This window comes from Ranitomeya variabilis, chromosome 4 (genome assembly GCF_051348905.1).
Source record: "Ranitomeya variabilis isolate aRanVar5 chromosome 4, aRanVar5.hap1, whole genome shotgun sequence".
In the NCBI taxonomy this organism is placed as follows: Eukaryota; Metazoa; Chordata; class Amphibia; order Anura; family Dendrobatidae; genus Ranitomeya; species Ranitomeya variabilis.
In genome coordinates this window covers 174,008,098-174,035,247 of record NC_135235.1, presented here as the reverse complement: position 1 = coordinate 174,035,247, position 27,150 = coordinate 174,008,098, and the positions used below count along the sequence as shown (strand labels likewise).

Sequence of the window (27,150 nt, the reverse complement as noted above, 5' to 3'; positions counted from 1 at the left end):
TAAAAAATACACAGACACATAACCAAAATCTACAAAGTGGCTTAAAAAGAACAATTATAAATATTTCTTGTAGCTCAGGGATACGAGACAATTTTCATCCATGGACACCCCCATATTCACAGTTATCATTTTACGTGTGCTTTTGGCCCACAGAAGAATAAGCTAGAGACACAACAAGCAACATTGTTTCTGTCTGACACAATATTACTGTTTGCTGTGTGTTCGTCTTATCAGTGTTTGGGCCAGTTTTTTGTTATTCTAACCCCTTGTGCTGCTGTGGACATCTCCTTGAATTTGTCCAGTAGCAAAAAGGCTAAAGTACATGTAAACAAAAGTCCCCTAACCCCCCCGAAATAGGAGTAGGTATTTTATTATTGGTAACTTAATGTTGTCATTTGCATCCAGATTTTATTTGCAGTCAGTTCAATACAAAAAAATAAAGTCCTCCAAAAAGTCACAAAGGGAATGAGAACAGAAAACTTTAAATAAGATTTCCAGTGAGGATACGAAACATGCTAGGAACACAAAATGCTTCACACCCCTCTGGGCAGAAATTAAATATTGGAAATGATCTAATTTGCTGACCACTAAATAGTTCTCATTGACCAATCACTGGCATGGTAAAGTCAGGCTGCAGAGACACTGCCTTGTCTCAACATTGTTTTTTTAAGCTGGTTTAATACAAGCAGCTTTTAAGAAAGTAAATATTAAAAATGATTTTCTCCTTTGTACTCACTATAATATTTGGCTCATAAATGGCACATGAGAACCTAACCTTACAGCAATTGAAAACTTTTAGTTAAAGGATTTAGTTCTATAAAAAGAATTTACAAATTGTTATGTATCTATATGTACAGCACACAATCTGATTTGCATCCACTTTATATGGAAAGGAAGACAAAATATTTTGATAATTTATATACCTCTAGAAATATCACATTGTAGAGATTAATTACCAATAACTGCATTATCATATATCCAGTTCCCAAGTTTTTAAACCCCACAAAAATGGGGAAAATCTGGAGGCAAATGACAACTGTGTTAACAGTTAAACAGCCCTAATACTTCATAAATACAAATAGTACACATACACAGGAAGAATGTTACATTCTAATACTCATAAGGCATATTATTAGTGTATACGCTAGTCACTGTGTCATTGCCATTCCCTTATTATGCTTCAGCCCTCTAGCCAAGGATCTGTGTGCTGTTTACTGGACACGTCGGCAGTAATAGCCAAGGACCTTGCACTTTTCGCACAGATGTTGGGGGTGCTCCTTGCTTTGATCAGATACGTCCAAACCATCAGGCTTCTCTAATGGTCGCTGTGAAAAGGAAAGAAAGGAACAAAAGATTAGTTAATGCGTCTGCAACCTAGTATCAAGTTTGGAGCAGCTGTTGGTGAACTTCAACTCAACCAGTGCTTAGCAGTTGACAGCAAGACTTTCTAGAGCAATTCTCTCAACATTCATCTCCTTGTGCATAATCGGTTATTTGAGTGTCAAGCTATTGTATTACTAGTACATAAAGAAGCTGTATAATAAAGTCTCTGAAGTTAAATCTCATATCATAAATCATTATCTGGACTACAGAAACATCATGTAAAAATGTATCTTTGTACTTGGCCTTATTTCAGAGCTGGACAAATCTTAGCCAGTTCTTGGAGCTAGTTCCACAAGTTATGAGCCAGTAATGACATGCTGTATGGTTAGCTCCACAAATCTGCTGGAAGATTGATTGCTCACATTTATATAACAAGATCAAAATACCTTTAGAAAGCACTACGAGATGAGACTTAAAGGTCACTGGAGGTTGTAGGTTTGTGTTTCATTTTCCTGTACACTTCCTCAGTCATCTTAGCTGGCTGCACTTTGTTAATAGTCATAGCAGTCCCAATCTTAATTCTTCCTCTTAATTTCTTAGCAGCCTTACCACACCACCACCCACCTTAGGATCCCCAAGTAATTAGCAGCCCTTCATTCCATTACACCTATCCCCAAAATAGTCACTCCACGTTGTCTTCAAGTAGTGATTGTGACATGCAGAAATAGTGCTAACTGCTGTTGCTTCAAAAGCATCCAGCAACTAGAGGGGTTAACACAGTCACGGGATACAGGGAGTGGTTAGCAGAGCCCCAGGGGGATTGTGGAAAACTTGTTTACTGCTGGGCAGCAGCCAAAGGAATGGTGTGTTCTGTGATCTGTTTCACACCTGTTCAGGCAAGTGAAACATAGGGACACAGGATTCCATTACAGAGTGGAGTTGGGCTAACCCCCTGTACTGCTAGTGGAGAAAGTCTATCAGGAGCAGGAAGATAGTTATTAGAAGAAATTGTGTCACCGAGATCATCTCTCTCAGCAAACCCTCCCCCCTCCTCCATTACACTGTGCTAGAAGGAATGCTGTGTACTACTGTGCTTTTATAAAGAGTCTTGATCTGGGCTGAACTGTGCTATCAAAAGAGACTGTTAGTCAATGTGCCTCTAAGAAGCAGCTGTACTGTTTATAAAGTCTGAGTCTTGAATTGAGTCGACCCTTGAATTGTACTGAATGCTGTAGATAAGCCCCTGATGCCGGTGGGCTTAGCTCACCTTTGATTTTGGGGGTGACAGGTTCCCTTTAACAACAGCCCTGCAGAAATCTACCCAACCTTCTGAACGTCTGACAGACACTGACAGAACCTTTAACCTGCTTGGGTTTGATAAATCAGGAAAACAGTACTTTCCAATACCACAAATCACCATAAGGAAAGAGTTCAAGATCCTGGGACAGATTGGAGAGTGTGAGCAGAGAGAGAAACTGTCTTATATGAACTTATTGCACCAGATCGATGCAGGATTATTGAAAGGCTACCAGCCAGATGAGGTCATTGAGGGGGTGGTGAAAGCAATCAGCCCACGATTGAACCTCCGCAGTATGCTAGAGATGAAAAGTCAGTTGACCCTACCACAGTTGAAGATGATTTTAAAAGGACATTATAAAGAAGAGAGTCCTTCAGAATTGTTCCACCAACTCATTAACATCTCACAGAACAATAATGAATCACCCCAAAGTTTCTTGTTCAGAGCGATTGAACTTAAGGATAGACTGTTGTTCGCATGCAGAGATGTAGGAGCGGAGGAGAAGTTTGATGCTGACCTAGTAAAGAAGAAGTTCTTGAGATCGTTGGGAACAAGCTTAATCAGCAAATATTATTTCTCATATCCACCATGCATATCACAGGAGAAAAAGAGGCATAGGCAAATCAATATTATTAGGACTGGCGGAACGCACCAAATAATGATAATAGAGAATATGAGGTGCGATTGCAGTCCAGGGTCTACCGTGCAGAGATGACACCTGCTGCTGAGTAATGGCGGATGGATGCTTGCTCACACGTGGGTTTAGACCTCACCCAGTGTGAATGGAAGCGAACTCTGGTGCTTCACAAAGTCGCCAACATACGCTGCGCCGTTCGCAGTCACAGGGTGCAGCTGAAAGACACTAGTGGGATCCCTATGAATCACCCCCACTAAACTGGTGATTGGACTCGCTCTGACCCTCAGTGGCTTTTGAGCCCGCGCCTGAGGACGCCCAGAGTCCAAGCGGGAATTCCCACCCTGATTGCGCACAGTGCCGTATAAGCGGGCACAGCAAAAGGCACTGTAAGTGTGCTAGGTGTGCAGGTAGCACTGTCGGGAGCTAGATAGCATCCACCATTGAGCAGTCAACAACCCTAGGAAGGGGAATGATTAAGGAGCGACAGTCACACATCTACACACGTTATCAAGTATACACTAGTGCATGGCCGAGCGGCCATGCGAACCTTTTATAGCAGTAGTGCTACGGGACCTTCCTGATGGTTCAATAGGAGCTGCAACAGGACCTGAGCATGTGACCCCCAACCTCCAATGGGAGGTCGTCCCGTGGGCATGCTCAGTATGGGAAAAGCAGGACTTAGTCCCAGAAAGACCTGTTCGCTGCTGATCAGTGATGGCTACAAAGGCAGAGCCTGGAAAGGCAGCAGTAAGCAGTTGCACAGTATCAGCTTGAGCCAGATGCTGAGACCAACGTCTCCGCTGAGCAGGCTCCACTGCGGCTGGAGAAGAATAGGAGACCGCAGCGGACATGGTTCAAGATTCTCACTGTGTGGAGGCGGGAACTCGACACCTAATATTACCCCCCTCCCTGAACCTCGCTACATTCAAAGGCTGCAATGAGCAGTGGAGCCCGAATGTGCTCCACAGGCTCCCAGGTTCTGTCCTCTGGGCTGTGACCCTTCCAGTCCACCAGATAGAACTTTTTGCCACGTACCACCTTGCACCCCAAGATAGCATTCACCTCATAATCGTCCGAGGACGAACCCGATGTCCCGGCAGATGACTCAGAAAACCGGGACATGTGAACGGGCTTTAAGGGGCAGCACGGTGGCTCAGTGGATAGCACTGCAGCCTTGCAGCGCTGGAGTCCTGGGTTCGGATCCCACCAAGGACAACATCTGCAAAGAGTTTGTATGTTCTCTCCGTGTTTGCGTGGGTTTCCTCCGGGCACTCCGGTTTCCTCCCACATTCCAAAGACATACTGATAGGGAATTTAGATTGTGAGCCCCAACGGGGACAGCGACGGTAATGTGTGTAAAGCGCTGCGGAATATGTTAGCGCTATATAAAAATAAAGATTATTATTATTATTAAGAGGGACTCATGAAAGGTGTCGGTAATACCCAGGCGTGGAGGAAGAGCCAGACAATAGACGACAGGGTTAACCTGTTCCAGAACCTTGAAAGGCCCTAAGTAGCGAGGCGCAAACTTAGTGGACTCAACTAGCAGCCTGATATTGCGGGCGGAGAGCCACAATAAGTTGCCAGGAGCAAAGGTCGGAGCGGGGCGATTTGCTCAAGCATATGCCACCACTAATAAATCTGGTCGAACAGCGGCAGAGAAGATCTTCAATGATTTTGCTTTGAAGTTTGGGTTCCCTACGAGGTTACACCACGACCAAGGAAGATAATTTGAGAACCAGCTCTTTGCCAAATTAGGGAAGTACTGTAAAATTCAGAGATCCCATACAACACCCTATCACCCAGAGGGTAATGGACAAGTGGAACGTTTTAACCGGATATTATTGTCAATGCTGCGCACTTTAACAGCTGACGAGAAGAAAGATTGGAAGAGTTCTCTGTCAAAAGTGGTACATGCATATAACTGTACCAAGAGCGAGGCAACGGGTTACTCACCTTTCTTCCTATTGTATGGCGATAGCCAAGACTGCCAATTGACATCATGTTCGACACTCCGGTGTCAGAGACTTACAAAACGCATCCTGAGTACGTTCGGAAATGGAATGAAAGGATGACAGAGGCATATAACATAGCCTCCAAAGTGGCTACCCAAGAGCAGAGCAAGAATAAGGAGTACTATGATTGAAAATGTTATGGAGCAGAATTAACACCGGGAAATCAGGTGCTAGTCAAGAACGTACGTGAAAAAGGTGGTCCAGGAAAACTTCATTCATACTGGGAAGACAAGGTGTAAGTGGACCAATATCGATCGAAATTGACTACAGGACTACCACAGACTGAAGCTCCAGAGATAGAAAGTGACCTTGAGAGATCCGATGAAGAAGAGCACATTGTTGTATCTCTGAGACCGGCAAGGAGAGGGATGTACTATCCTCAGGAGAGTGAACTAAGTCCAGAGGCTCCAGAGTTTGTACCAAGGAGTACAGATGAAGTCCAAGTCAATTCTGATGATCGAACATTGATAACATTGATCACTTCAGAGACTGATCAATACTCAGGAGGAGCGATAATACAAGACTGTGTGGAACCAGATGATTCAGGAGAAGTACAGGAACTTACAGACGCAGTTACAAGAGCATCTGAGGAAGAACGAGAAATAAGTGCGGCGGAAAAAACTCCTGCAACCGAACAACCCGTGGTATCTGAGGAAAAACCCTTTAGGAGGATGTCAACTCGAGAAGTGAGAAGGCCCGTGATGCTGATGTATGAGACACCTGGTGAACCGAGTCGAGTGCCATGGACTGTCGATTGGAAACAGGTAACCCTGCCTACAGACCAGGTATGCCCACTTGAGTGGTATTTACCACCGAGAGGCAGTATGGAAGATCTTGCCTGCTGGAAAGACTTGTTTTCACGCTCTGATTTTCCTTAAAAGACTTTGTAGAAACAAAGAACTGTTACGGCCTAGTGAGAGAGAGAGCTGGTTGAAGACGTACGAAAAGCTCCAGCTGAAGAGATGCGGTTTGTTTTAATTGTTTATTTCTTACAGGAGTCCTACAAGTAAAAGGTCATAATAATAGGTTATTATTGATGTTTATGAATGCTATGCAAATATGTACGTATATGAAGTAACATGACTCCCACCATGGTCTTAGAATTGGTCAGATCGATCAATTGAGGCAAATGTAGAGGATGACATTCAAAAAGGATGAAAGAGTGTAACATGCAAAAATAGTGCTACGTGCTGTTGCTTCAAAAGCATCCAGCAACTAGAGGGTTTAACACAGTCACAGGAGACAGCGAGTGGTTAGCAGAGCCCCAGGGGGATTGTGGAAAACTTGTTTACTGTTGGGGCAGCAGCCAAAGGAATGAGTGGTGTTTCTGTGATCAAGAAGAAATTGTGTCACCAAGATCATCTCCCTCAGCAAACCCTCCCCCCTCCTCCATTACACTGTGCTAGAAGGAGTGCTGTGTACTACTGTGCTTTTGTAAAGAGTCTTGATCTGTGCTGAGCTGCAAATTCAGCGCGCCGATCTGGAATCAGTCGAACATCCCTTTGGTGGATATTAGCTACTCACAAATGGCACCCTTACAAAATCCAGTTGCTACAGCATCTCAACGAGGATGACCCAGATCGGTGCGCTGAATTTGCAGAATGGGCAAAACAAAAATTGGAACAGTTTAAACAGAACATTATGTCCAGTGATGAGGAAAACTTTTTTGGGTGGCCCATTTATATGGATAAACCTAAATAACATGGGAATGGTGACAGTTTTCTTGCGTAGGGTGTCTTGCATTGAAATCTGCTGCAATGACCCGGGTACTGCGTTCACCAGACATCAACACAGTTTCTATCCGCTCCTCACGTGTTAACCTCTGTGACATGTCAATGGCTGTAAACAAAGAGAAATAACTCATGAAAGAATAAAGTTACGTTAAAACCAAGCACGCCATTGTTTTTCTTGTGAAATTCTCAATACGTTTGATTTGTCACATGACCCTCTTCCCACTGGAAAAAACAAATTTGGATCCAAAATGTTCGACTTCAAAATGGCCGCCATGGTCACCACCAATCTTGAAAAGTGTTTTCCCTCCCATATACTAGTGTGCCACAAACAGGAAGTTGATATCACCAACCATTCCCATTTTATTTAGGTGTATCCATATACATGGCCCACCCTGTATTACAGCCATGGTCCCATCAGGGCCCTGCAGATGCAGAGCACTCCAAGGTAATGATGTCAACCTGATACCAGTGCAAAATCAATGTGCCTCCTAAGTAAAAGTATGTGTGGAGCAAGAAATCAGCTAGCAAACAGAGGAAGAGGATTGAGCCACTGGGCATGGGAGCAGGGACAGGTTCTAACTTATTCCTAGTAAGAAATTGCGCATATTCTAAATTTCACTAATTATTTCATATGATGTCATAGATCACATGGCAACATTTTACTAGTAACAACTTTCCAAAAAACAAAACAAAAAACAAAATGGTATAGCAACACTCAATTAGGTGATACGTCTTGCCTCAAGTTTCTAAGGCCTTACAATTAGTAAAAGAAGCCTTCAAATTTAGTCTTGACTGCTTTAGATTTTGCATATGATGTTTCTTTTCTAATGCTAGCATATTTCACTATAACAAACAAAGCTTCATTTCCTGTTTAAACATGCATTCTACTAAAGATGGATTAGGTTATTTTTCTTTAAATAGTGAAAGCACTATAGGTGCCCCATGGGGACCACATAATGACCAATATTAATGTATGGGGGCCAGAATTAATATATGGGGTTCACATGGGGGACATTAATAATATATAGGGGCCATATATAAGGATATTATTATTATGTAGGGAACACATAAGGGGACATTATTAATGTATGTGGCCACTTAGAGTAATGTATCTACTATATAGGGCCCACAGAGATGAATGTTACACCTGTATGTGGGCATAATAGGTGGACAATACTACTGTATGGGTATCACACCTGTGCAGTTATACTGTATATGGGCACAGAGAAGAAGAAGGAAATACTACTGTCATGGATCAGGGACACATAGGGGAACATCACTACTGTATTGTATAATTGGGGGAAAATATGGGAAGGGCGCTCTAAAAGTGATCAGCTATAGAAGTCTGTGTGTTATATTTTGCACAGGCGAGTTGTGGCTGAAAAAAGTAATCAGAATAGTCTGCACTAGATGAGGGGGAAAAGAAAAAAATAATGACTTCTATTGGTGATGATAGTGAGTCACTGGAGTTACCTGTACTATACAGATCTGGCAAAAATTAAGAGACCACTGGAAAATTTTCAGTTTGTCTAATTTTTCTCTTTATAGGTATATTTTTGAGTAAAATGTAAATTGTTCTTTTGTTCTATAAAATACTGACATGTCTCCGAAGTTCCAAGCAATAAATGTTGTATTTGCTCTGAAAATGAGAAATTGTCAAAATAACAAAAAAAAAATACATTGCTTGCAGACCTCAAATAATGCAAAAAAACAAGTTCATAATCATTTAGAAACAACAATACTAATGTTTTAACTCAGGAAGAGTTCTGAAATCAATATTTTGTGGAATAACCATAATTTTTAATCACCGCTTTCATGCGTCTTGGCATGCTTTCCACCAGTCTTTCACACTACTTTTGGGTGACCTTATGCCACTCCTGGTACAAAAATGTAAGCAGTTCTTCTTTGTTTGATGGCTTGTGAATATCCTTCTTCCTCTTGATTACATTCCAGAGGTTTTCAATGGGGTTCAGGTCTGGAGATTAGGCTGGCCATGACAAGGATTTGATGTGGGGGTCCTTCATCCACACCTTGATTGACCTAGCTGTGTGGCATGGCCATTGTCCTGCTGGAAAAAACAGTCCTCAGGGTTGGGGAACATTGCCTGAGCAGAATACGTTGATTTATACGTCCTTCGCAAAGAACAACCTGACTCTTAAGACTCTGAATAGCGAAGTATAGCAGCGTTGGAAGAGGCAGCTATAGAGGGTATAGGGGTACCTTTACTATGGTACTCCACACAACACTCCTTTCTTTATATGGTGACAACATGTACTGGTTGACTCTAGTGCCATATTTATGCTCTGAGCTTGGTTCTTAAACTGTATTTATGTATTGAGCTTAATTCTGACACTGAACTTGGTTCCGAAACGAAGTTATGGGGTTGGTGCTATATTTATGTTATGTGCTTATTACATTGTTACTGAACTTTGTGTACTGAGGGTTAAACAGAGAGAGCTCTCTGAACGTAGCAAGAAATAAAGGAATAACAGACAGCAGCCACAAAATGGAAGACATTTTTAAATGAAACTTATAAATTGTTGTCAGTGAGGATGTTACCTATTAATGAGGCACAGAGGAGGAAGAAAAAGAAATGATTATAAATTGCTCAGGTAACAGTGAGAAGCTTGGAGTTAGGTAGATTCAGCACCAGGACCAATGTTTGTTATGAGCTTGGTTCTGAAACTATGTTATGAAGCTGGTTCAAGTGCTGTATTTATGTTGTTATCAGCTTATGACATTGTACTTGACCTTTAAATTTGTGTATTTGGTAGTTGGGGTGTGTGCATAATGCTTTGGAGATTTACATTGTTTACTCAACTCTCCTTACTTCCAAGGCCTTTAACACGAAAAAGAATATTAGTGGTTACCTTCAGTTAATAAAATTGCATTAAGTTTCAGTCTGCAATCTTCATTCCTTCCTTCATTTTCAGACTCCTTGATATGCAGTTTGACCAAAGTTTCAGATTTTTTTTATTCTGGGAGTGTCTGTCTCAGTAATACACAATGAATTTGAGGTCTATATGCATCCAGGGACTTCTGACATTATTAGTTCATATATTAGTACAGTTTCTATGCTGCATTTACATCTTGTACTTTCCTTCTTTTCTAAAGCCAGTTAAAGGCCCTCCTGTACATATTTTCTGCCATATCCATACTGTGGGGATCCATCCCTGTACAAGCCGCTTCCAATCCCTGCTGCTATTTCTAAGGGCTCGCTCACATGAGCGTATAAGGCTACTTTCACACTAGTACCGACGCATACTGTGAAAGCGCAGCACAACGGGGGCAGCGGATGCAGTTTTTCAACGCATCTGCTGCCCCATTGTGATGTCCGGGGAGGAGGGGGCGGAGTTCCGGCCGCGCATGCGCGGTCGGAAATGGCGGACACGACGCACCAAAAAACGTTACATGTAACGTTTTTCGGTGCCGACGGTCCGCCACAACACGACGCAACCGACGCACGACGCCACCGTCGCACGACGGTTGCGAAGTGTGGCAATGCGTCGCTAATGAAAGCCTATGGGGAAAAAACGCATCCTGCAGACAACTTTGCATGATGCGTTTTTTCACCAAAACGACGCATTGCGACGTGCGTCGTACGACGCTAATATGAAAGCAGCCTAAGGCTAAGGCTGCTTTCACATTAGCGTTGTACGACGCACGTCGCAATGCGTCGTTTTGGTGAAAAAACGCATCCTGCAAAGTTGTCTGCAGGATGCGTTTTTTCCCCATAGGCTTTCATTAGCGACGAATTGCGACGCATTGCCACACGTCGCAACCGTCGTGCGACGGTTGCGTCGTGTTGTGGCGGACCGTCGGCACCAAAAAACGTTACATGTAACGTTTTTTGGTGCGTCGTGTCTGCCATTTCCGACTGCGCATGCGTGGCCGGAACTCCGCCCCCTCCTCCCTGGACATCACAATGGGGCAGCGGATGCGTTGAAAAACTGCATCCGCTGCCCCCGTTGTGCTGCGCTTTCACAGTATGTGTCGATACGTCGGCCCGACGCACTGCGACGGGCCGACGCTAGTGTGAAAGTAGCCTTACACGTTTGAATGCTATTGGACCAGTGTTATACTATGGGGCAATACAGAAAATTGCAACATGCTGTGAGTGACTCCGGAATTCGAATCACATGCCCACACACAAGTCTATGGGTGCGTGTGAAACATCAGAAATCATTCGGTTGGCAGCAGAGTACACTAGAACATCCGTGGACTCAGTGTGGACGCAGACAATGGAGAAGATGGAGAAATTAAGCTCTCCGTCTTCTCAACACCTATGCTCTGATTCTCGCATGCGAGAGAATCAGAACACACTAAAGGTACCGTCACACTAAACGATATCGCTAGCGATCCGTGACGTTGCAGCGTCCTCGCTAGCGATATCGTTTAGTTTGACACGCAGCAGCGATCAGGATCCTGCTGTGATGTCGCTGGTCGCTGAATAAAGTCCAGAACTTTATTTGGTCGTCCGATCGCCGTGTATCGTTGTGTTTGACACCAAAAGCAAGATACCAGCGATGTTTTACACTGGTAACCAGGGTAAACATCGGGTTACTAAGCGCAGGGCCGCACTTAGTAACCCGATGTTTACCCTGGTTACCAGCGTAAAAGTAAAAAAAACAAACAGTACATGCTCACCTGCGCGTCTCCCAGCGTCTGCTTCCTGCTCTGACTGAGATCCGGCCCTAAAGTGAAAGTGAAAGCACAGCGGTGACGTCACCGCTGTGCTGTTAGGGCCGGAGCTCAGTCAGTGTCAGGAAGCAGACGCTGGGAGACGCGCAGGTGAGCATGTACTGTTTGTTTTTTTTACTTTTACGCTGGTAACCAGGGTAAACATCGGGTTACTAAGCGCGGCCCTGCGCTTAGCAACCCGATGTTTACCCTGGTTACCCGGGGACCTCGGCATCGTTGGTCGCTGGAGAGCGGTCTGTGTGACAGCTCTCCAGCGATCAAACAGCGACGCTGCAGCGATCGGCATCGTTGTCGCTATCGCTGCAGCGTCGCTTAATGTGACGGTACCTTTAGATGACACTCGGTTTAAACTCTGACAGAGTTTGAGCCAAGTGTCATTAACATAATTGGGCCGATTCTCTCACATGAGAGAATAATCACTTGTGTGACCATGGTCTAACACTGAGAAAGGGAAAGATAGGGCAGAGAGAGAGCACTTAGAACTACACAAGAGCGCTAATGGATTTTGTAACATTTTTGTTATGCGCAAAGTGAGTACAGCAGCAAAAGACATTCTTAACCCCTTTACCCCCAAGGGTGGTTTGCACGTTAATGACCAGGCCAATTTTTACAATTCTGACCACTGTCCCTTTAGGAGGTTATAACTCTGGAACGCTTCAACGTATCCCGGTGATTCTGACACTGTTTTCTCGTGACATATTGTACTTCATGATAGTGGTAAAATTTCTTTGATATTACCTGCGTTTATTTGTGAAAAAAAACGGAAATTTGGAGAAAATTTAGAAAATTTTGCAATTTTCCAACTTTGAATTTTTATGCAATTAAATCACAGAGATATGTCACACAAAATACTTAATAGTTAACATTTCCCACATGTCTACTTTACATCAGCACAATTTTGGAACCAAAATTTTTTTTGTTAGGGAGTTATAAGGGTTAAAAGTTGACCAGCAATTTCTCATTTTTACAACACCATTTTTTTTAGGGACCACATCTCATTTGAAGTCATTTTGAGGGGTCTATATGATAGAAAATAAACAAGTGTGACACTATTCTAAAAACTGCACCCCTCAAGGTGCTCAAAACCACATTCAAGAAGTTTATTAACTCTTCAGGTGTTTCACAGGAATTTTTGGAATGTTTAAATAAAAATGAACATTTAACTTTTTTTCACAAAAAATTGACTTCAGCTCCAATTTGTTTTATTTTACCTAGGGTAACAGGAGAAAATGGACCACATAAGTTGTTGTACAATTTGTCCTGAGTACGCCGATACCCCCATTTGATGGGGTAAACCACTGTTTGGGCGCATGGCAGAGCTCGGAAGCGATGGAGCGCCATTTGACTTTTCAATGCAAAATTGACTGGAATTGAGATGGGACGCCATGTTGCGTTTGGAGAGCCCCTGATGTGCCTAAACATTGAACCCTCCCCCACAAAAGACACCATTTTGGAAAGTAGACCCCCTAAGGAACTTATCTAGATGTGTGGTGAGCACTTTGACCCATTAAGTGATTCACAGAAGTTTATAATGCAGAGCTGAAAAAATAAAAAATCATATTTTTTCACAAAAATGATCTTTTTGCCCCCAATTTTTTATTTTCCCAAGTGTAAGAGAATAAATTGGACCCCAAAAGTTGTTGTACAATTTGTCTTGAGTATGCTGATACCCCATGTGTGGGGGTAAACCACTGTTTGGGCGCATGGGAGAGCTCAGAAGGGAAGGAGCGCAGTTTGACCTTTCAATGCAAAATTGACAGGAATTGAGATGGGACGCCATGTTGCGTTTGGAGAGCCACTGATGTGCCTAAACATTGAAACCCCCCACAAGTGACACCATTTTGGAAAGTAGACCCCTTAAGGAACTCACCTAGATGTGATGTGAGAGCTTTGAACCCCCAAGTGTTTCACTACAGTTTATAATGCAGAGCCGTGAAAATAAAAATTATTATTTTTTTCTCTTTTAGCCCCCAGTTTTGTATTTTTCCAAGGGTAACAGTTGAAATTGGACCCCAAAAGTTGTCCAATTTGTCCTGAGTACGCCGATACCCCATATGTGGGGGAAACCACCGTTTGAGCGCATGGCAGAGCTCAGAAGGGAAGGAGCGCCATTTGGAATGCAGACTTAGATGGATTGGTCTGCAGGCGTCACTTTGCGTTTGCAGAGCCCCTAATGTACCTAAACAGTAGAAACCCCCCACAAGTGACCCTATATTGGAAACTAGACCCCCCAAGGAACGTATCTAGATGTGTCGTGAGAACTTTGAACCCCCGCTTTATTCTGAGGACTATAACTTTATTTTTCCTTTGATTACGCTGTATGGCGGCTCGTTTTTTGCGGGACAAGATGACGTTTTCAGCGGTACCATGGTTATTTATATCCGTATTTTTGATCGCGTGTTATTCCACTTTTTGTTTGGCGGTATAATCATAAAGCATTGTTTATTGCCTCTTTTTTTTTTTTTTTTTCTTTTACGGTGTTCACTGAAGGGGTTAACTAGTGGGACAGTTATATAGGTCGGGTCGTTACGAACGTGGCGATACTAAATATGTGTACTTTTATTGTTTTTTTTTATTTAGATAAATAAATTTATTTATAGGAACAATATATATATATTTTTATTTTTTTTTACACATGTGAATATTTTTTTTTTTTACACTATAACATTGCCCCGGGGGGGTCATCATGTTATAGTGTAAGATCGCTGATCTGACACTTTGCTGTGCACTGTGTCAGATCAGCAATCTGACGTGCACTCCTAGAGGCTTCCCGGCTCCTGCTCTGAGCAGGCGCTGTGAAGCCACCTCCCTGCAGGGCCCGGATGCAGCCCCGCGGCCATTTTGGATCCAGGCCTGCTGCAGGGAGGAGAAGGTAGGAGACCCTCGGAGCAACGCGATCACATCGCGTTGCTCCGTGGGTCTCAGGGAAGCCCACAGGAAGCCCCCTCCCTGCGCGATGCTTCCCTATATCCCTATATATCATGTTTGATCGCAGTGTTTTGGGGGTTAATGTGCCGGGGGCAGTCCGTGACCGCTCCTGGCACATAGTGCCGGATGTCAACTGCGATAGTCAGCTGACACCCGGCCGCGATCGCATATGACGTACTATCCCGTCGGTGGTCATACGGGCCCCACCCCACCTCGACGGGATAGTACGTCTAATGTCAGAAAGGGGTTAAATGAAGATTATTTTAAAAAGTTGATTAACCTTGGACTTAGGAAGCAAATGATCAATAAAAAAAAACATATCCTTAGGATATAGTACATAGATATAGCGCTATTCTTCATGTGCACGCACAGGGGCGCTTATGCTGAAAAGTTACTTCAATGCACAGTTTCCCCCTTTAACCATCTATAATATAATGCTAGGAGCGTCACTCTGTCTGAAGCCTTTATAGACTGCGTAAGCGTGATGTGCCTGCACGGTCTGGACCCCACAGAGTTATGCGTCCGGGGATGAGGATTGTGGCCCAGGAGATCGTGGTAGGGATCGCAGTATGCATAAGCACTGAACGCATACCGCGATCTCCGGCACCGTGTCCCGGCTCCGCGGACAGAGCACCCTGTGAGAAACGCTGCGGCCCGGGAGAAGGGAAGTGTGTGGGTGGTGACTGTGTGCGTGTCTGTGTGTGGGCGGGGTCTGCGTGTCTGTGTGTGTGGGTCGGCGGGGCTGTGTGAGGTGGTCTGCGGGGCTGTCTATGAGTCTGCGGGCTGTCCGTGGGCCTGCGGGCTGTCTGGGGGTCTGCGGGGGGTCTGCTGGGGCTGTGTGTGCGAGGGGGGGGCTGTGCAGGGGACTGCGGGGCTGTTCGGGCGTCAGCGGGCTGTCCGTGGGTCTGCCGGGGCTGTGTTAGTGTGTGTGTGTGCAGGCATCGTCCGATGACACTACAAGTTCCATCTGGCTATGCCTGCTGTTATGATCCTAGTGGCAAGGATCACAAGTCTGCCTAGCTAAGTAACTAAACCGACGACCAGCTCTGGGAAAGTGGTATCTGGATTGACCGCAACCTGATCCTATCCGCAAACAACTATAGGCAGCCGTGGAACGTTACCTGGAAATCCTAGACGTCTCTTCACGGCCTGAGAAACTAACTATTCCTAGAGGGAAAGTAAAGTCCTTACTTGCCTCAGAGAAATGACCCCAAAGATATAGAAAAGCCCCCCACAAATATTAACGGTGAGCTAAGGGGAAAGCACAAACGCAGAGATGAAATAGATTTAGCAAATGAGGCCCGCTAACACTAGATAGCAGAAAATAGGAAGGGAGCTGTGCGGTCAATAGAAAACCCTAAGCAAAATATCCACGCAGAGATTGCTCGAGCCCCCGCACCAACTAACGGTGCGGGGGAAGCAACTCCGTACCCCAGAGCTTACCAGCAGCAAGAACTCACATATTAGCAAGCTGGACTAACTCATAAAACACTGAAATCATATTGCAGACTGATGAGCAAAAAATAATCAAACAGAAACTTAGCTTCTCCAGAAGAGACTGAAAACGAAGATAATCAGGGGAGATCAAAATAGCACTGAATACATCGACAGCCGGCAACAAGTGGAGGTGAAGCAGAGCTAAATAGGAAACTCCCTAGTGCATAACGAGGCAGCTGATCCAGCCACAGATCAGCAGGATAACCAACAAAGCCACCAGGGGGAGCCCAAAAACAAAACTCACACAATACCACCTGTGACCACAAGAGGGAGCCCGAAAACAGAGTTCACAACAGCCTGCTACAGTGACAGTGATTGACACATTAGCCAATGATGGGACAGTAGTAGTCCCATCATCCGGCTAATGTGTTGAATGTAAAAAAAAAAAACACACATACAGTACATATATAGTTCATACTCACCATCTACACCTAATCCCCGAAGCCCTCACTCACCTGAAAAAATTAACATAATAAACTAACAATATACTCCCTGTGTCCACCGTAATCCAATTAACACGATTGTCCCACAATGATCTCCCGTGGACAGCTGTCACATCAGCTGATGCGACCACTCTCCAGAGGCCCCGGAATACAATGATGGAAGGTATCCTTCCGCACTGTATCCCCCGCCGCTGTGAGTACAGTGTAGTTTATACTGTCACTTGTGGCACAGCTGCATGGGAAAATTCCCGCGCAGCATTGCCAAAAAGCGAGACAATGAACTAAAGTAACTTCTTCAGTGATGCACTGAATGAGCCATTGTCACCTGTCAGTGTGTCACTGAAGGTCTATAGAGCTGTCACATCTCCTGAGATCGTCGTGGGACACTCATACAATGCCTACAAGTAGTATTCAACCCCCTGCAGATTTAGCAGGTTTAATAAGATGCAAATAAGTTAGAGCCTTCAAACTTCAAACAAGAGCAGGATTTATTAACAGATGCATAAATCTTACAAACCAAAAAGTTTTGTTGCTCAGTTAAATTTTTATAAATTTTAAACATAAAAGTGTGGGTCAATTATTATTCAACCCCTAGGTTTAATATTTTGTGGAATAACCTTTGTTTGCAATTACAGCTAATAATCGTCTTTTATAAGACCTGATCAGGCCGGCACAGGTCTCTGGAGTTATCTTGGCCCACTCCTCCATGCAGATCTTCTCCAAGTTATCTAGGTTCTTTGGGTGTCTCATGTGGACTTTAATCTTGAGCTCCTTCCACAAGTTTTCAATTGGGTTAAGGTCAGGAGACTGACTAGGCCACTGCAACACCTTGATTTTTTGCCTCTTGAACCAGGCCTTGGTTTTCTTGGCTGTGTGCTTTGGGTCGTTGTCTTGTTGGAAGATGAAATGACGACCCATCTTAAGATCCTTGATGGAGGAGCGGAGGTTCTTGGAAAAAGAGATAATTAATCCGAACATGTGAAGCTCATTGTTCTCTGTGCCTGAACTACTTCTTAATACTTTAGGGGAACCAAACAGAATTCTGGAGGGTTGAGGGGTTGAATAATAAATGACCCTCTGAAAAGACTTTTCACAATTTAAAAAAAAAATAAACAAAGAAATAACATTCTTTTTTGCTGCAGTGCATTTCACACTTCCAGGCTGATCTACAGTCCAAATGTCACAATGCCAAATTAATTCCAAATGTGTAAACCTGCTAAATCTGCAGGGGGTTGAATACTACTTGTAGGCACTGTAATTAATTGGACTGCGTCAGACAGTGAGTATACGGTTGGTTTATTATTTTTTTTTCCAGGCTATTGAGGGCGTTGAGGGAGGAATTAGGCATGGTTGTATGTTTGGTGAAATTAAGAATGTTAAAATACTTTTTTCTGGCTGTGTCTTTTTTTTTTAACTCTTTCACTACTATAGGATTAGTAATGGATAGGTGTCTTATTGATGCCTCTCCATTACTAACCTGGCTTAATGTCACCTTACAATACAAAGGTGACATTAACTCCTTATTACCCCATATGCCACTGCTACAGGGCAGTGGGAAGGGAGAGGCTAAGTGCCGCAATTGGCGCATCGTACAGATGCACCATTTCTGGGGTGGCTGGGAGCTGGTATTTGTAGCCAGGGGGTATATAAACTTTTAAATGGATATACCAAAAAAAAGGGTAGTAATCAATAAGACACCAGCAAAGAAAATCTGCCCCTATGTAAAGATACTCTTTATTGAATATAAAAAAAACAACGTTCGAAAAATATATACAAAAAAACACTCTAAAAGAAGGGATCACAGCCAGGGAATCAGGGTAGCGCCCTTGAAAAATTGTTGAAGGATTGTTGAAAAATAGCAATATGCCTACCATTGTCCCTAATAGGCCCTAGAGTCTGATAACCTACCTGACAGCAGAGGTTGGCACCCTAATTTGATGTGGCGCCCCTGCTCCACGACGGCTCTCCCTTCAATCTCTAGGCCTTCCCTTAAATCTATCATTAAAATCACAGACAAAAGACAACAATAGACTACAGATCAAAATTGATCTATATCTCTTGTTGGCACCATAAATAATGCACCCAAACAGAATAACAAATGTTAATAATAGATCCAAAAAGCACTGAAATCTGTTCAGAAATTTAAACATAAATAATATAGTATAGACAGATGTAAAAAAAAAAAGTCAAAGTTAATTAGCACTGTATAAATCTCAAAGCATTAACAATGATAAGCTAGATGTAGAGACCCATCACAGATTATATATAGGCTCAATATATCAGTCCAGTGCAGTATGTTCAGTATGGGCTCAGCAGAGCAACGCAAAGAAAAGCTATATATGCAATTCAAATAGTACAACCACCTGTAAGGGTAGGGAGCTTTCCGTGTGATAGAGTACATATAAACATCTGTCACAAATTATGTATAGGCTCAAGGTAACGGTTAGACTACTAGTCCCATGCAATATATTCAATGTGAGCTCCACAAAGAAAAATATGTGCAATAACAAGGCCACCTGCAATAGTAAAGTGCTAAAGGTGCAGATAAGGTGCCAAAAAACATAGCTCATATAAATGAATGAATCAAACTTAGCTGTATACTGAAGGCCAATCCTTTGTGTCAGCTATAGGGTTTGATTAGCTCTCAGGGTGCCGACGCGTTTCTCCCTCATCAACTTGGGTCTTAAAAAAATGCCTCAATAGGTAAGTGAGCTATGGACAGGTAACAATTTGCCTCTCCATATGATCTGTGCTGCAGAAACCTGTTCCCAGCCCCTCTTAATAGTCAGGGAGCAATTAGTCTACACCCACCTAATTAGTGTTCCATTAGATCCATGTGATATCCTCCCATAGCGCTCAATGACCATGTGTTCAGTAAGTCAGGAAGTGTCACTGCGTTCTTACTGATGTGATGTCTGGTTAAAACCGGAACTTTACTCTGTGTTATTACCGCCGTCATACCCGGCTGGTGGAACGCATAATGCATGCCAAGATGTTTACAAAGAGCACAGGAAGTACAGGCGCGTCATTCAGGATGTCATGTCCGGACAGTGAGCCGCAACTGCGTGCCACAGCATACTGCCTATAAATCAAGAAACGCTGTCTCCTCATATCCTGCAAATAATGCACCGATATGTTCCATTATATGTCCCATTGCTAAAGCAACATGGAGTTAGTACATATAGAAATATTTTTATAGCGTACATCAGTACAATAATGTATATACCAAAGAATGGCTATATATAGTGTGGATGTTAAAATAACCAAATACCATTTTCTCTATTGGAGCTTGCAGAACATTTAACTCTATATGTACTATTTTAATTTAAAAAAAAAAGTGGTCTGGGACAGAAAAAACAATAGACTCAAGTACACCTGACAGTCTACTATATAATTGTCTAAGGGTCACTTCCGTCTTTCTGTCTGTCCTTCTGTCTGTCTGTCACGGAAATCCCAAGTCGCTGATTGGTCGCGACAAAACAGCCACGACCAATCAGCGACGGGCACAGTCCAGCGGCAAATGGCCGCTCCTTACTCCCCGCAGTCAGTGCCCGCTCCATACTCCTCTCCAGTTAGCGCTCACACAGGGTTAATGGCAACGTTAACGGACCGCGTTATGCCGCGGTGTAACGCACTCCGTTAACGCTGCTATTAACCCTGTGTGACCAACTTTTTACTATTGATGCTGCCTATGCAGCATCAATAGTAAAAAGATCTAATGTTAAACATAATAAAAAAAATTAAAAATAGTTACCGTATATACTCACCGTCCATTGGCCCCTCGGATACAGCCCAGGCCTTTCCCGCTCCTTGCGACGCTCCGGTGACTGCTACATGCATTGCGATCTCGCGAGATGATGACGCAATGCACTCTTGGGACCAGAGCGCGCGAGGAGCATCGGTAAACACTTCGCCTGGATCCGGGGGCCAACGGAAGGTGAGTATATAACTATTTTTTATTTTAATTCTTCTTTTTTTTTTTTAACAGGGATATGATGCCCACATTGCTATATACTACGTGGGCTGTGCAATATACTACGTGGGCAGTGCAATATACTACATGGGCTGTGCAATATACTATGTGGGCTGTGCAATATACTACGTGGGCTGTGCAATATACTGCGTGGGCTGTGCTATATACTACGTGGGCTACGCTGTGCAATATACTGCGTGGGCTGTGCTAAATACTACGTGGGCTGTGCAATATACTATGTGGGCTGTGCAATATACTACCTGGACTGTGCAATAGACTACGTTGGGCTGTGCAATATACTACGTGGGCTGTGCAATGTACTACGTGGGCTGTGCAATATACTACGTGGGCTGTGCAATATACTGCGTGGGCTGTGCTATATACTACGTGGGCTGTGCAATATACTACGTGGCTGTGCAATATACTACGTGGCTGTGCTATATACTACGTGGGCTGTGCTATATACTGCGTGGCCTGTGTTATACACTACGTGGCCTGTGTTATACACTACGTGGCCTGTGTTATACACTACGTGGCCTGTGTTATACACTATGTGGGCTGTGTTATATACTGCATGCATGGGCTGTTATATACTACGCGAGCTGTGTTATATGCTATGCGGGCTGTTATACACTCCGTGGGCTGTGCAATATACTACGTGGCTGTGCTATATACTCCGTTGGCTGTGTTATATACTACATGGATGTGCTATATACTCCATGGGCTGTGCTATATACTACATGGCTGTGCTATATATTACGTGGCTGTGCTATATACTAGGTGGCTGTACAATATACTATGTGGCTGTACAATATACTACGTGGCTGTGCTATTTACTACGTGGGCTGTTATATACTACGTGGCTGTGCTATATACTACGTGGCTGGCCGCGAACAATCAGCGACAGGCGCAGTCTGGCCGCAAATTGGCGCGGGATTTGAACCACGCTTCGCTATTTTGTCGCGGCCGCCCGAATCCTGTGTTTTCAATGCATTATTCTAAAATCTTCATAAATAAACTACATACATATTCTAGAATACCCGATGCGTTAGAATCGGGCTACCATCTAGTATATCAATATGTGGGTAACACCAGGGGGTATAAATCATAACATATCGGCCATAGGCACAATAAATACAACCAAACATAGACCTCTCAATATGAGGAAAAGACCCCCATAGTGTCCACATGATGTTTTATATCCAGATACAATATTCTGGAGATTATTGTAATAGTGTACATATATGGCTTAAAACTTATTCCTATCAAAGGTTGATAAACTCACCAGTCTGGTTAAACGAAGCTAGAAAAAGTCATCTGTTCATTAAGTCCCTTTGGATGGACTGTGTCCAGTCAAAAAATTTATCTAGTTTTCCGCTGCAAAATTTGGCGATCCCAGTCTCCCTGGCCGACCGATGGTTCCACCACTTCAATTGTTTTAACCCCTTAACGACCGCCGATACGCCTTTTAACGGCAGCCGCTAAGGGTACTTAAACCACAGTGCCGTTAATTAACGGCGCTGTGGAAAAAGTGAATAGCGCCCTCCAGAGTCGGATTTTCTCTGGGGTCTCGGTTGCCGAGGGTAGCCGAGACCCCAGAGAACATGATTAAGTGGGTTTTTACCGACCCGCGAGTTGCGATCGCCGGTAATTAACCGTTTACTGGCGGTCGCAACAAAAAAAAAAAAAAACGCGATTTGCCATTTAATTTCTCTGTCCTCCGATGTGATCGCACATCGGAGGACAGAGAAATAGGGTCCCCGATGACCCCAATAGCCCCCCAATACTCACCTATTTCCCCCGGTGCTCCTCGTGGCTCCCGATGGGCGCCGCCATCTTTTTCCGGGGAAAAAATGGCGGGCGCATGCGCAGTGCACTCGCCGCCCGGCCCCCGGAAGATCTTTGGGGTCTCGGCTGCCGGGGGTAGCCGAGACCCCAAAGAACATGATCGGGGTCGGTTTTTACCGACCCCTGTTTTGCGATCGCCGGTAATTAACTGTTTACCGGCGACCGCAAAAAAAAAAAAAAAGCGATCTGTAATTCTCTGTCCTCTGATGTGATCGCACATCAGAGGACAGAGAAATAGGGAGATTCGGGGACCCTATCATACTTACCGGTGTCCCTGGGTCCTCCTGCCGGCCGGCTTCTTCCTCGGGAAAGAAAATGGCGGGCGCATGCGCAGTGTGTCCACCATCTGCTGCCATCTGCCGGCCGGCAGGAGAGACGAGTTGGGGCTAAAATTAGGGTTAGGGTTGGGGCTAAATTTAGGGTTAGGGTTGGGGCTAAATTTAGGGTTAGGGTTAGGCTACTTTCACACTAGCGTTTTTTTGGCTTCCGTCGCAATGCGCCGTTTTGGAGAAAAAATGCATCCTGCAAAAGTGCTTGCAGGATGCGTTTTTTCTCCATTGACTTGCATTAGCGACACATTGCGATGGATTGCCACACGTCGCATCCGTCGTGCGACGGATGCGTCGTGCTTTGGCAGACCGTCGGCACAAAAAACGCTACATGTACACCTCACAATGGGGCAGCGGATGCGTTGAAAAACAGCATCCGCTGCACCCGTTGTGCGGCGCTTACAACGCTAGCGTCGGTACATCGGGCCGACACACTGCGACGGGCCGAGTACGACGCTAGTGTGAAAGTAGCCTTAGGCTTCTTTCACACTTGCGTTGGCCCGACGTACCGACGCATGTTGTGAAAATTGTGCACAACGTGGGCAGCGGATGCAGTTTTTCAACGCACCCGCTGCCCAGTCTATGTCCTGGGGAGGAGGGGGCAGAGTTACGGCCACGCATGCGCGGAAATGGCGGACGCGACGTACACAAAAAAGGTTACATTGAACTTTTTTTGTGACGACGGTCCGCCAAAACACAACGGATCCAGTGCACGATGGACGCGACGTGTGGCCATCCGTCGGCAATACAAGTCTATGGGCAAAAAAGGCATCCTGTGGGCACATTTGCTGGATCCGTTTTTTGTCCAAAACAACGGATTGCGACGGATGCCACACGACGCAAGTGTGAAAGTAGCCTTAGGGCTAGGGTTAGGGTTGGGGCTAAAGTTAGGGCTAGGGTTGGGGCTAAAATTAGGGTTAGGGTTGGGGCTAAAGTTAGGGTTAGGGTTGGGGCTAAAGTTAGGGTTAGGGCTAAAGTTAGGGTTAGAGTTGGGATTAGGGTTAGGGTTTGGATTAGGGTTGGTATTAGGGTTACGTTTGGGATTAGGGTTGGGATTAGGGTTACGTTTGGGATTAGTGTTGGGATTAGGGTTAGGGTTGGGATTAGGGTTAAGGTTAGGGTTGGGATTAGGGTTAACGTTAGGGTTGGGATTAGGGTTAGGGGTGTATTGGGATTAGGGTTAGGTTTGAGGTTACGGTTGAGATTAGGATTAGGGGTGTGTTGGATTTAGGGTTTTGATTAGGGTTATGGTTAGGGTTGAGATTAGGGCTGTTTTGGGGTTAGGGTTGTGATTATCGTTAGGGTTGTGATTAGGATTATGGATCGGGTTGAGATTAGGGTTAGGGGTGTGTTGGGGTTAGGGTTGGAGTTAGAATTGGGGGGGTTTCCACTGTTTAGGTACATCAGGGGGTCTCCAAACACGACAGCCAATTTTGCGCTAAAAACGTCAAATGGTGCTCCCTCCCTTCTGAGCTCTGCCGTGCGCCCAAACAGTGGTTTACCCCCACATATGGGGCATCAGCGTACTCAGGATAAATTGGACAACAACTTATGGGGTCCAATTTCTCCTGTTACCCTTGTGAAAATAAAAACTTGGGGGCTAAAAATCTTTTTTGTGGAAAAAAAAATATTTTTTATTTTCACTACTCTGCATTATAAACTTCTGTGAAGCACTTGAGCATTCAAAGTTCTCACCACATATCTAGATAAGTTCCTTAGAGGGTCTAGTTTCCAAAATTTGGTCACTTGTGGGGGGTTTCTACTGTTTAGGTACATCAGGGGCTCTGCAAACGCAACATAAACCCACAGACAATTCTATCAAAGTCTGCATTCCAAAATGGCGCTCCTTCTCTTCCGAGCTCTGCCGTGTGCCCAAACAGTGGTTTACCCCCACATATGGGGTACCAGCATACTCAGGACAAATTGGAGAACAAATATTGGCATCCAATTTCTCTTGTTACCCTTGTGAAAATAAAAACTTGGGGGCTAAAAAATATTTTTTGTGGAAAAAAAAAATATTTTCTATTTTCACTACTCTGCATTATAAACTTCTGTGAAGCACTTGGGCATTCAAAGTTCTCACCACATATCTAGATAAGTTCCTTGTGGGGTCTAGTTTCCAAAACGAGGTCACTTGTGGGGGGTTTCTACTGTTTAGGTACATCAGTGGCTCTGCAAACGCAACATAACGCCCGCAGACCATTCTATCAAAGCCTGCATTCCAAAATGGCACTCCTTCCCTTCCGAGCTCTGCCGTGCGCCCAAACAGTGGTTTACCCCCACATATGGGGTACCAGCATACTCAGGACAAATTGGAAAACAACGTTTGGGGTCCAATTTCTCTTGTTACCCTTGTGAAAATAAAAATTTGGGGGCTAAAAAATCTTTTTTGTGGGAAAAAAATATATTTTTTATTTTCACTACTCTGCATTATAAACTTCTGTGAAGCACATGGGCATTCAAAGTTCTCACCACATATCTAGATAAGTTCCTTGGGGGTCTATTTTCCAAAATGGGGTCATTTGTGGGGGTTTCTACTGTTTAGGTACATTAGGGGTCTGCAAAAGCAAAATAACGCCCGCAGATAATTCTATCAAAGTCTGCATTCCAAAACGGCGCTCCTTCCCTTCCGAGCTCAGCCATGCGCCCAAACAGTGGTTTACCCCCACATATGGGGTACCAGCATACTCAGGACAAATTGGACAACAACTTTTGGGGTCCAATTTCTCTTGTTACCCTTGTGAAAATAAAAATTTGGGGGCTAAAACTCTGCATTATAAACTTCTGTGAAGCACTTGGGCATTCAAAGTTCTCACCACACATCTAGATAAGTTCCATGGGGGGTCTAGTTTCCAAAATGGGGTCACTTGTGGGGGGTTTCTACTGTTTAGGCACATCAGGGGCTCTCCAAACGCGACATGGCGTCCCATCTCAATTCCAGTCAATTTTGCATTGAAAAGTCAAATGGCGCTCCTTTGCTTCCGAGCTCAGCCATGCGCCCAAACAGTGGTTTACCCCCACATATGGGGTGTCGGCGTACTCAGGACAAATTGTACAACAACTTCTGGGGTCCATTTTCTCCTGTTACCCTTGGTAAAATAAAAATTTGGAGGCAAAAAGATCATTGTTGTTGAAAAAATGCGATTTTTTTATTTTCACGGCTCTACGTTATAAACTTTTGTGAAGCACCTGGGGGTTTAAAGTGCTCAACACACATCTAGATAAGTTCCTTAAGGGGTCTAGTTTCCAAAATGGTGTCACTTGTGGGGGGTTTCCACTGTTTAGGCACATCAGGGCTCTCCAAACGTGACATGGCGTCCGATCTCAATTCCAGCCAATTCTACATTGAAAAAGTAAAACGACACTCCTTCTCTTCCAAACTCTGCGGTGCGCCCAAACAGTGGTTTACCCCCACATATGGGGTATCGACGTACTCAGGAGAAATTGTACAACAACTTTTGTGGTCTAATTTCTCCTGTTACCCTTGTGAAAATAAGAATTTGTGGGCGAAAAGATCATTTTTGTGTAAACAAATGCGATTTTTTATTTTCACGGCTCTACGTTATAAACTTCTGTGAAGCACTTGGGGGTTCCAAGTGCTCACCACACATCTAGATAAGTTCCTTAAGGGGTCTAGTTTCCAAAATGGTGTCACTTGTGGGGGGTTTCCACTGTTTAGGCACATCAGGGGCTCTCCAAACGCGACATGGCGTCCGATCTCAATTCCAGCCAATTCTGCATTAAAAAAGTCAAACGGTGCTCCTTCACTTCCAAGCTCTGCGGTGCGCCCAAACAGTGGTTTACCTCCACATATGGGGTATCGGCGTACTCAGGAGAAATTGCACAACAACATTTGTGGTTAAATTTCTGTTTTTACACTTGTGAAAATTAAAAAAAATGGTTCTGAAGTAAAATGTTTGCAAAAAAAAGTGAAATGTTCATTTTTTTCTTCCACATTGTTTCAGTTCCTGTGAAGCACGTAAAGGGTTAATAAACTTCTTGAATGTGGTTTTGAGCAGCTTGAGGAGTGCAGTTTTTAGAATGGTGTCACACTTGGTTATTTTCTATCATATAGACCCCTCAAAATGACTTCAAATGTGATGTGGTCCCTAAAAAAAAGATGGTGTTGTAAAAATGAGAAATTGCTGGTCAACTTTTAACCCTTATAACTCCCTAACAAAAAAAAAATTTGTTTCCAAAATTGTGCTGATGTAAAGTAGACATGTGGGAAATGTTATTTATTAACTATTTTTTGTGACATATCTCTCTGATTTAAGGGCATAAAAATGCAAAGTTTGAAAATTGCAAAATTTTAAATTTTTTTGCCATATTTCCATTTTTTTCATAAATAATCGCAAGTAATATCGAAGAAATGTTACCACTACCATGAAGTACAATATGTCACGAAAAAACAGTCTCAGAATCA

The 27,150-nt window shown here is 43.9% G+C and overlaps 1 protein-coding gene across 1 annotated transcript in view; it reads right to left on the bottom strand.

The window, feature by feature from the left end:
* Positions 1 to 312: 312 nt before the first annotated feature.
* The window catches only part of ZCCHC24 (zinc finger CCHC-type containing 24), a 333,151-nt gene continuing 306,313 nt past the window's right edge, over positions 313 to 27,150 (bottom strand). Inside the window, exon 4 of the mRNA XM_077259405.1 lies at positions 313 to 1,325. Within this exon, the coding sequence (XP_077115520.1) occupies positions 1,212 to 1,325 (114 nt within the window). The 3' untranslated portion in view covers positions 313 to 1,211. The remainder of the gene's footprint in view (positions 1,326 to 27,150) is intronic.